Source organism: Coptis chinensis, chromosome 3 (genome assembly GCF_015680905.1).
Source record: "Coptis chinensis isolate HL-2020 chromosome 3, ASM1568090v1, whole genome shotgun sequence".
NCBI lineage: Eukaryota > Viridiplantae > Streptophyta > Magnoliopsida > Ranunculales > Ranunculaceae > Coptis > Coptis chinensis.
In genome coordinates, this window is record NC_141458.1 from 13,514,580 (window position 1) to 13,525,541 (window position 10,962).

At 47.2% G+C, this 10,962-nt stretch overlaps 1 protein-coding gene across 1 annotated transcript; it reads right to left on the minus strand.

The window, feature by feature from the left end:
• Positions 1-8,932: 8,932 nt before the first annotated feature.
• Positions 8,933-10,420, minus strand: LOC147508068 (uncharacterized). The gene has a single exon (XM_086596755.1). The coding sequence runs from the start codon at positions 10,418-10,420 to the stop codon at positions 8,933-8,935; it is 1,488 nt and encodes a 495-aa protein (XP_086452881.1).
• Positions 10,421-10,962: the final 542 nt, after the last annotated feature.

Sequence of the window (10,962 nt, forward strand, 5' to 3'; positions counted from 1 at the left end):
AACCAGGTAACTAATGCTTATTTAGGAATTTTTTTAATACTTACAATAATAAAATGAATAAATACACATTTCAATTCAATATTAAGTGGTATTATAAATCAAAATGAATTTTTTGTACAAGAAAGTATAATAGCATGTTGGTTTGGAGTTTGGACTATATTGTTTAGGTGTTAGGTTCAACTCCTCACATTATGGCCATGACACCAAAACAAAGAAACTCTCCACATTATAAATTTTTTTTAAAAAAAATTATAATAAGAGTGGTCCAGTTTTTTTTTTTTTTGTTTAATTTAGAACTCAACTGGTTCAACCACGGTTTAGCTTAGATCGAGGATCCAATAAAAAACTCTAGTTTTCACCAACCCAAACCGAAAATTACCATTTCCGATTGGACCCGGTTCAACCACCAGTTTGGTCTGATTTTCTAAACACTGATCCTTAATCTTCTAATTCAACTTGGACATCTTTTTAGAAACCTTCTATATTGTGAGCGAAAATTCTAAAATCACTAATATTGCCTTTTCGTCAGTTACGGACACAACTCTTGTAATGATAGAACATCTACAATTGGAAAGATATTTTCAAACGAGTCATTTTGACATCTTGCGAGCCTCCCGAAGGGCTTCTGAGAATTGGAAACAGTTGCCGGGCTCCTATGCCTGAATTTGGAGGGTTGTTCAGCAGTATCCGATGTAGGAGTGAAGGATGTCGTTGGGAAATGCAAGAGATTGAGGTTAACTTAAAAGCCTGTGTCGGTGTTAGTGTTGGTGTCGTCTCTTGGATGGTGTTTTCAAGGCCAACATTGAGGAAGATAATTCCACCTCATGGTTTTGTCGCCACTGAGACAGAAAGGGATCTGTTCATGCTGCATGGTTTATAACGGCTAAGTTTTTCTGGAAGTGTTTGTTTCGAAATTGGTAATACCGTTTTGGTTTCTTTCTTAGAGAAGCAATTGGATTAGAGTGACTGAAGCTGTTGTGCTTCAGCTAGGTGTTCTGAGATGTTTTGCATCAAGTATTTCTTTATCGGTTTCGCATAAGCTGCTGGAACCTGTATAAAATTATTATTTATCTTTTTTGAGTATATAATATAATATAAGTATATAAGTGTAATATAATATAAGTGTAATCAGATAAAATTGGAATAATTGCAGTGGTCATATTGCAACAGTAATTAGAACGACGAATTAAACAGGTTACATACCCTAACAACATTTAGACATAGGTGCAATATACCAAATTCCTTCTTATACTTCAGTTCTATGTGGTCCATGGGTCATTAACTTGTGATGTGTATGAATCTAAAATCTCACAACTGCTACAGTTCTCTTCTTCTCTCTTTTTTTCCTCTTCTCCCTCTATTTTTTCCGCCCCCTTTTTTCTCTCATGCGGCCTCCCCTTTTCTCTGCCCATCTTTTTTTCTTTATACCCCTTCCCCCTTCTTTCTGGATCGTCCACCTGTCTTCCCATCTGACGGCTCTCTCTTGTGCCGTACCTGTGCCACGTCCGCGATCTAGGATTCTGCGGCTATGTTCCCATACTCCCCGGTTTATATCGCTATGCTGCTCAATGCCCCGCTGACCCGGTCTCTTTCATGGCTATGTTCCCATACCCTCAAGCTATCGTATTATGCTGCCTTCCCCACGATGTCCGCTGACCTGGCATCCTTTTTCTGATTGAGCCCCCCCAAATGCCCCTTCTCGACTCCGCGGTCCTCGTGCATCCTTTTTCTGATTGAGCCCCCACAAATGCCCCTTCTCGACTCCGCGGTCCTCGTTATGGACCCGGGGTCGAGAACCCTCTTCACCTCGTTCTCTGTGCAATTTAATATCCACTTCTTGGATTGCGTGTGATGTTGATTGCAATCATTATCTGCGCCGTTTTTAGGCCGCCTCTGTGACCTTGTGTTGCCACGCCGCCTCTTTTTTTCGGCTTCTTCGTCTGTCCCGCCCCGGTTTCCCAACTTTATGCAATTACGTTTTTACCCCCCGTCCCTTCGATTTTCCCAACTCTTTGAAAGTACCCTTTTACCCCTCCTCTATATAACCTCTTCTCCTTCTCCTTCCTTTCCCATTTCACCTTCTACATTTCTCTTTAGCTCATTCTACTGTTTTGCCCCTTTTCTCTCCTCCGGCCAACTTCCAGTTTGCGGGTACGTCCTCTCTTCCTTCGGTGAACCTCTTCCCTTTCGAGCATTCTCTTTGGGCTACTCACTTCCCTCCTAGCCTCCCTTGGTAAGTTTTCTATGCCTAAATCTCTTTAGTTTTCACTTTTATTTGAAAGTATTCAACTTCTCGCGCCGGTTCATCCCTTCACTCGATGTCGGGTTCTGACTCCGGTGGCTCTTCGTCTTCCTAGTCCGGTGGGGTAGCGTCTCCGCCCCCTCCGGTCCCTACGGCGGTCCCCTCTACTTCTAGCCGCCCAGTCTCATTATTGCCGCCCCTTCCCGGTGCCGAAAACCTAATTTGACCGCAATTAGGGCTGCTTACGGCATTCCGACTGACATAGTTTTAGAACACGTGCCATCTATCACTAACTGCCCCCACTTGATCTCCCGACGTCCGGGGTACCTTGTAGTCACGGTGGGTCAAATTGTCACCGGTTTGCGGCTACCTCTTACTTTATTGGACGTCGAGGTATGTAATCATTTCAACATTCCCCCTTGCCAAGGCATAGGGATTTTTTGGAGAATTATGTATGCTGCGAACTCATACAATAAGACCGGAGACCCTAAGATCACGAGCCGCGACATCTTTTCTCAATATTATATCAAGAAAAGTACCAAAGATATGATGTCGGTGCTGGGTACCAGTCTTTTTGTGTGCGCCCTCGCAAGAAGACCTTCCTACTTCACGTCACCACCTCAGATAAAGTGTGGCATCACTACCCATTGTATGTATCGGGCCAATTTCTGTCCGCGGACCTTCCTTCTGATTTATCTCTTAACCACCTTGCCTTCATTCCCCGTGGTGCGTATCTCTGTTCTTTCCTTCTCTCTTGATATCTTATCCCTGTTATCCCTGACCGTGGTTTCTCTTTATTTTGCAGGTTGGCGGTCAGATTCCAAGTCTCAAATCTACTCTGGCATTTCGAGTCCTATCTTTCAAAGGCTTCGAGACCTCGGCCACGACCAAGCCGCCCGCCTGGGTATCCACCCTACTACTGTGACCCCACTGTTACCAGTCCCCGACCTACACAACATAGGTGATTTTTCAGCTCCTTTTTACCGCCCTCCCCCTCCCAAAGAAAGCAAACCCCGAGCATCCCCTCCTCCAAAGAAAAGGTCCCACTCCTACACATCTCGCTGCCAATACCCTAGAACCTCCACCTCTTTCCCCGTCTCCCGTGGATCTCAAGACCCTCCTACCTCCTCCGTTCCAGAAGGCGTCCCTTCATTCCGATCTATCTCCGACTAGGACAATCAATACGCCTCTCCTACTGAAGACATGGATGTTCGTATACAAAAGCTGTTTGACAGTGATACTGATGATGAAGATGTGAGAGAGGTTCCATCCACTGAGGTCCGGGCACCCGTTGAATAGCCACCTTCCAAGAGGCTGCGGATCTCAACCTCCGAAGAGCCCGCCCTTGCCGCACACCAAGCCACTACATCGGAAGAACCATACCTAACTCTTCACCCCAAAGACACGTCGGTGGCAAGGAGTCGGCTTACTTCCTGCCCCAAAGATCCGCCTTTTGTAATCTAGAGGACTTCTGTCCCATCTTCAAGGTGCGCAATCGTAGAGTAAATACGGCGGACTCCGCTCTGGACAATGCCGTTGTTGCCTCTTCCCTGTTTTACAACGCTCACTTGCCCAAAGACATAGCATATGCAGATGGAGGCTCGTTCGACCAGCACCGTACTTCGTTGTACAACAACTGGGAAAGGGTACATCTCTCTCTCTCTCTCTCTCTCTATCTTTTTTATTTTTTATTTTTTTTTGGTCTCAAGTGATCCTGGACATCTCTTTTATGATCGGTGGTCCGTTCGCAAAAAAATAAGGTGATGACAACTTGGGCGAGGGCTAAACGGCCCCGGCGAGAGGCGGCTTATACTGGCCTCCAATCATATCTGGTAGTTGCCAATTTGGCCAAAATCAAGGCCCAGGATGAGCTCCAGTCCGCGAAGAGATCTCATCAATGGTACATGGACTAGGTCAATGATCGTCTGAGCCAGCAACGGGAGTCTCTCCTCCATCACCATCAGCTCGACTTGGACGCATTCGTCCAACAACATCAAGATGCTATGTAAGCACTCAAGCAGAAGCACCAGGAGGACTCTGCCGCTTTGTCGCAACAGATACTGGCTGACATGAACACACTCCGCCACCGCTTCAAACTCCTGGCCGACAAGAGGGTGGCCAAGAAACTCCAAGAAGAGCTGGAGAGGCTCACTCGAGAAGGCCGCCTTCTCCCTGAAAGGCCTGCTACTCTTGTGATCGATTCCCCCGAAGCCACCGGGGAAGCTTCGTCGGCTCAAGAGGTCCTTACTAAACATCTGTCGACTGTGGCGCCCTCTACCCTTGAGACAACCGCGGCATTACCCGAGGAAACTACAAAAGGTATCACCGTTGCCGCTACCTAACAAGTTGCTGATGTGTTGCCCGCCAATGATTCTGCTTCTGAAATGATTTAGTGATCTTTGTTTTGTAATCTGATATTTTACTTTCCTGGACCTGTTGTTTGCCATACTTCTTCTACCGCCATTATTTCCTTTAATATGATATTTGATTTTGTATGCTATGTTGTTGCCTCTTTATCTTTTGATTCTAACTATCCGCTTGAATGACAACCTCTCTCTTTATGCAAATCTCTACTTCTTTCCCTCCACTACCTTGCCCCCTGTTTCTTTATCTGGCTCTCAAGCCCGCCGGAACAACTCCTCTTGTTCCAAGCTCTCTTCTTTTCTAGCGTCAGTGAAGGACTCATCCCCTTCGCTGTATCTCCCTCTGAGAAGTGCTGAAGTCAGTTGGGACCACTCTCCTTGCCCCATGTATCTCTTGCTTCTCTGATCCGCGGAGGGCTCACCCCACTCCGCAGGCTCGATCAGGCTCTCAAGCCTATTGGAGCCACTCTTTGCCCCACCTGTCTCTTACATCTCTGATCCGTGGATGGGTCATCCCACTCCGCGGGCTCGATCAGGCTCTCAAGCATGCTGGAGCACCTCCGCTTGCTCCAGGCTTACTCCATCTCTAGTATCAGCGAAGGGCTCATCCCCTCCGCTGCCTCTCCCTTTGAGAAGCATTGAACCGAATGGGGCCATTTTCTTTGCCCTGCGTGTCTCTTGCATCTCTGATTCGCGGAGGGCTCATCCCACTCCACGGGCTCGATCAGACTCTCAAGCTTGCTGGCACAACTCCGCTTGCTCCAGGCTCACTCCATCTCTAACATCAGCGAAGGGCCCATCCCCTACAATGTCTCTCTCCACTAGGCGTTGAAGTCTATCGGGGTCACTCTCATTGCCCCATGTGTCACTTGCATCGCTGATCCACTGTTTATATTCTTCTTTAAACACTACATATAGCAAACACATTTCCATTCACAAAAGTGCTGTGGTTTTATACATTTACATACAGCTCTAGTCCGCTATTCTGGACCTTCCTTACATTGCATGGGACTTTATTACATTTAGTTGTAATTTTTTTTTAACATTATTATATTCCAAGACTTTTCTATCAGTTTACCCTTCATGGTCTGCAGCTTATAGGTACTAGAACCTCCCACTTCCACCACATGTACGGTCCTTCCCAATTAGGTCCCAACTTCCCATCCTTATCTTCTTTTGTACTCGGAGTCACCTGGCGTAGCACCAATTCTCCTATCTTGAAAGGCCGTGGTCTGACCCTCTTGTTGTATTGTCTCTGCGGCTCTCTGTGATACTTCTCGGTCGAATCTTGGTGAGTCTCGCTTTCTCTTACGCGGTTCAAGTCCCCCGCCAATATATCGCCCGGTTCGACCCTCCTCCACAACTTTGGTTCTCATAGTAGCCGCCACCATTTCTGAAGGAATTACAGCCTCGACGCCGTATGCTAAGGCGAAAGGGGTCTCTTTGGTGCTTGTCTGCGGTGTAGTTAGGTAAGCCCAGAGCACATGGTTTAACTCGTCGGCCCACACACTCTTATTATCTTCCAATTTCCTTTTTAGATTGTTCATTATCGTTTTGTTAGAAGATTCCGCCTATCCGTTGCCCTCAGGGTTGTAGGGGGCAGAGAATCATTGTTTCACCTTGTACGCCTGTGGAAACGCCGCCACTTTAGCTCCCGTGAACTGTGTCCCATTGTCTGCAATGATGGTATACGGCAACCCAAACCGACATATGATGTTCTCCCATAGAAACTTAATCACTTGCGTTTCCTTGACTTGCATCAAAGGTATGGCTTATATCCATTTAGTAAAATAGTCCGTGGCTGCCAGCATATATCTCCTTTTGCCACTAGCCATGGGCAATGGTCCCATAATATCCATAGTCCACATTGCAAAAGGCCACGGACTCGAGACATTATGTAGTGGTTCTGCGGGTGCGAATATCAGCTGTGAGAATCTTTGACACTTGTCACATTTCTTAGCGAAGTCCACTGCGTCCTTCTTCATATGGGGCCAAAAGTAGCCTTGTGTCAAGAGTCGGTGCGCAGTAGTCCTTCCTGCGGAATGGCTTCCAAAATCCCCTTCGTGCAATTCTGCCAGTACCTCAGATGCTAACCGCGGCCCTAGACATTTTAACAAGGGCCCACTGAAGTTCTTTCGATATAACTCACCTTCCACTAGAGCATATTTCTGGGACGTCTGTTCCAATCTTCTTTTTTCTTTCTTGTTCGCCACCTCCTTTCCCTCCAAGAAATATCTAATGGGATCCATCCATCCCCCTTCTTCTTCAGTAACTTGACACACCTCTACCACCTTTTCCGTGCTCGGCTTATCCAATCTCCCTACCAGTATCGTTCTTTCCTCTGACCCAGGCATGGCTACCGCAATGTACGCTAGTGCGTCCGCGTGTCTATTCTCACCGTGACCCAGATGTACAAATTGGAGCTTCACAAACTTGCTGGATCTCTCGTGCACCTCCTTTAAATACTTAGCCATTCGCGGGCATCGAGCAGCGAACCCTCCATTAGCTTGACACACCACGAGATTTGAGTCTGAATACACAGTCAGTTCCTTTACCCCCAGATCCTCAGCCATTCTCAATCCTGCTATCACTGCCTTATACTCCGCTTCATTACTAGATGCCGCGAAACCTAACTTCATGGTTTGTTCTATTCTGTTGTTATCAGGTGTAACCAACACAACCCCTATGCCACTGCATGGGTCCGTGGCAGTCCCATTTGCGAATACCCTCCATCCATTCCTCTTGTCCCAAGGTCCAGTAAGTCGGGCTCCACATCCCTCTCCGGTTCCATAACCATCTCTTCTCCCCAAGTGGGATCCTCGATGGGGAACTCAGCTAGAAACTCTGCCACCGCCTACGCCTTCTCCGTGGTCCTTACCTGGTATTGTATCTCATACGCACTAAACATCACTACCCACTTCAACATTCTCCCTGACTTTTCTGTCCTTAATGCCTATTTGAGAGGTAGGTTTGTCACCACCACCACGAAGTAAGGCTTCAGCTTTAGAGCCGAGAAGATTAATGCCAGGGCATACCTCTCGATTCTACTATACCGCGTCTCTGCGTCCAGTAATATTTTGCTTTGGAAATACACCGGTTTCTCCACTCTTTCTACTAGACGGACCAGTACTGAACTTACTGCATACTCGGTGGCCTCCAAATACAAGTACAACTTCTCCCCCTCTTCTGGCTGAGACAATAAATGAGCCTTTCCCAAATACCCCTTCAACTCTTGAAATGCCTCCTCGCATTCCGCAGTCCAAGAGAAATCCGGAGTACTTCTTAACAATCGATACAATGGCCTGCATTTATCAGATGATTTGGAAATGAACCTGTTCAACGCCGCCACCCTTCCAGCTAGCCGTTGTACCTCCTTAACATTTTACGGTGAATGCATCTCTATCAAAGCTCTTATCTGCTCAGGATTGGCCTTTATTCCCTGATGAGTCACGATGTAGCCCAAGAACTTTCCCGTGGTCACTCCGAAGGTGCATTTCTCTGGATTCAACTTCAAATTGTACTTTCGTAGTATCCCGAATGTCTCCCGTAAGCCCTTTAAATGATCCTCCTCGGACATACTTTTTTCCACCATGCCATCTAGGTATATCTCAATCCCCTTCCGAATCTTGCTTTCAAACATTTTCTCTCCCAATCTTTGGAAAGTGGCTCCAGCATTCTTCAGCCCAAATGACATCCTTGTATAGCAGTACGTTCCACCTTCTACCACAAATGCTGTTTTCTCCTGATCTGGCCCATACATCGCGACCTGGTTATACCCCATAGACGCGTCCATGAAAAAGAATATTTTGTACCCTGCTGTCCTATCCACCAACTCATCTACTTGTGGCATGGGATAACTATCCCTCGGACACTCTGTATTCACATCCGTGAAATCAACGCACATACGAACTTTGCCGTTCTTTTTCGGTACCGCGACCACATTGGATAGCCACTCGGTGAATTTCGTTTCCCGTATTATTTCAGCTCCCTTCAACTGCGCCACCTCTTCGCGAATGCCCTCCGCGTACTTTGGTCTAATGCTCATCATCCTCTGCCTCACTGGCTTGGCATCTTCCTTCATGTGTAACCTATGACATGCGAATTCTGGGTCTAATCCCGTAACATCCTAAATGGTCCATGCAAATATATCTTTATTTTCTGACAATAATTGTATCAATGTACTCTTCCAATCCTCCGGCAGACTGGATCCTATCGATATGAACCTTTCTTCCTCCCCGTCCCTAATATTCACCACTTCAATTTCATTTAGCGTCTTCGGACCCTCTGTTGGTTCCAACTTTCTCTTCGCGGAGGCACACTGTAATTGCTATGCTTGCCTCTTCCTAGGGTGGGAACTTTCTTCTTCTGTTCCATGGACCAATCGTTTCATTGTACCCCTATGACTGTTCTTGGACGTCACCTGATCTCCGCGGACTTCATATGTGCCCATCGGAGTAGGGAACCGTATCACTTGATAGTACGTAGATGGGACGACCTTCATCTCATGGATCCACTGCCTCCCTAAGATCGCGTTATACTGTGATGCAGAATCTACCACCATGAACTGTGCGAATACTATCATAGGACCCGTGGTTACCGGCAACAAGAGTTCTCCCATAGGCTCTGTCATACTTCCATTGAATCCGTATAAATTAGTTCGCAGAGGCCTCAACTGCTTAGGATCCATTCCCATTTCTTCTGAAGCTCCTTTGAACAACAAATCCACCGTGCTGCCACAATCGATTAACACTCTCTTCACCAGGTAATTGCCCATCGCCACTATGATGACCAACGCATCCTCATAGGGAGAGTCTACTGCCCGCAAATCCGCCTTGCTGAAGACGATCCTGCCTTTGTCCTCTGCTGACCCTACCTTTGGTCGTGGCATATTAGTCCCATCATGGATCTTCTGGATGCTCGCGGTCCTCCTCACCCTATCTCTATGGGCATTATGACTTAGCACCTCCCCACTGAAAATCATATGAATAGTTACCAATATTTGATCCTGTCGCGGTAAACGCTCCTCATTCTGCGCACCTCTCACAAACTCCCTCATTTTACCCCTTTCCACCAATCTCTGAACCATCCACTTTAGCGTGTAATAGTCATCAGTCTCATGGTTTTGCATCTGGTGGTATGTGCAGAAAGGTTTATCCGGTAGCTCTATTGGTGTGTTCTGTGGCCCTTCATAGTACCCTTGAAGGTTTTTAATCAACGACAATATTTCTCTCAACGGTCTATTCAGCGGTGTCACCTCTATCTCTTGGTATGACTTCCTTTCTTTATTCTCCCTTCGAACCCTTTCCCGGACTCTTTCCGCCCTCGGGGGGTAGCCGCGGTACCCGCCACTTTCCCTTTCATACGTCCCTTCCCTTTGGTGTTCCCTATCTTTCTCCAATGATAAAATAGCTTTCCCTGACCTCTTAGACTCCTTTTGTAAAGTGTCCTCATATCGGATGTATTTCTCTACCCGCAGATATAGCTCATGCAAGGTTGCAATCTCGTTCTTCGCGACCGACTGGTGCACTCCTGTTCCTGGCCACAACCCTCGCTCAAACGCAATCACCGCGGTTCTCTCATCCAGATTCTCAACCTTCAACGTCTCAGCCTTGAACCGACATAAATATTCCCTCACTGACTCCGCCGACCTTTGTCTCACATTGAACAAGGCCGCGATGTCCACCGCACGCTTCTTCTGGTGTATGAAATGATCTATAAATGCTTGTTCCAACTCTTGGAAATTTCTTATGCTCCCTGTTGGTAACCGATAATGCCAGTCCGACGCCCCTCCTTTTAAACTGGCCGGGAACATCATGCATCTCAGCCCATCATACTGCGACTCTTGCCATAGCGGCATCTGCTGCCGGAAATATGGATGTGATCCGCGGGGTCCCCTTTACCGTCGTACCTCTCGAATCTAGGCTGATTAAAGTGCTTTGGGACCTCCGACGCCCAGATGAAGTCCGCTAAAGGGTTGCGGTTTAGCCCAGCCACCACCTGACTAGCGGCTCCTCCACGACTCTTCGCCTTCTGTTGTTTCGCTTCCCTATCCTTGTCTATCATCTCTTGCACCTGTTCGATTGTCAAGCCGGTCACTGGGTTTTCAACGAGGTCCGACCCATCCTCCTCTTCTTCAGAGCTATCACTTGCCTCTCTGCCTACGCCTTCCTCTTCTCTTTCCCTCTCTCTTCTCAACCCGTCGTTTTCTTCTCTTAACTTCCCGATCTTTTCTCTCATGAGTCGCGTCTCTTCTGTTTTCGGCTCCTCTCTCATGTCTCCTTCTTCATCAATCATCGCCTCTGGTGTTGGTTCCTGCACCGCCACTCTCTTCGGTCTGCCTACCCGTTTCTTAGGTGC

Excerpts from the sequence above, each read along its gene's own strand:
- LOC147508068 (XM_086596755.1), bottom strand. The coding sequence starts at position 10,420 with ATGATGTTCCCGGCCAGTTTAAAAGGAGGGGCGTCGGACTGGCATTAT.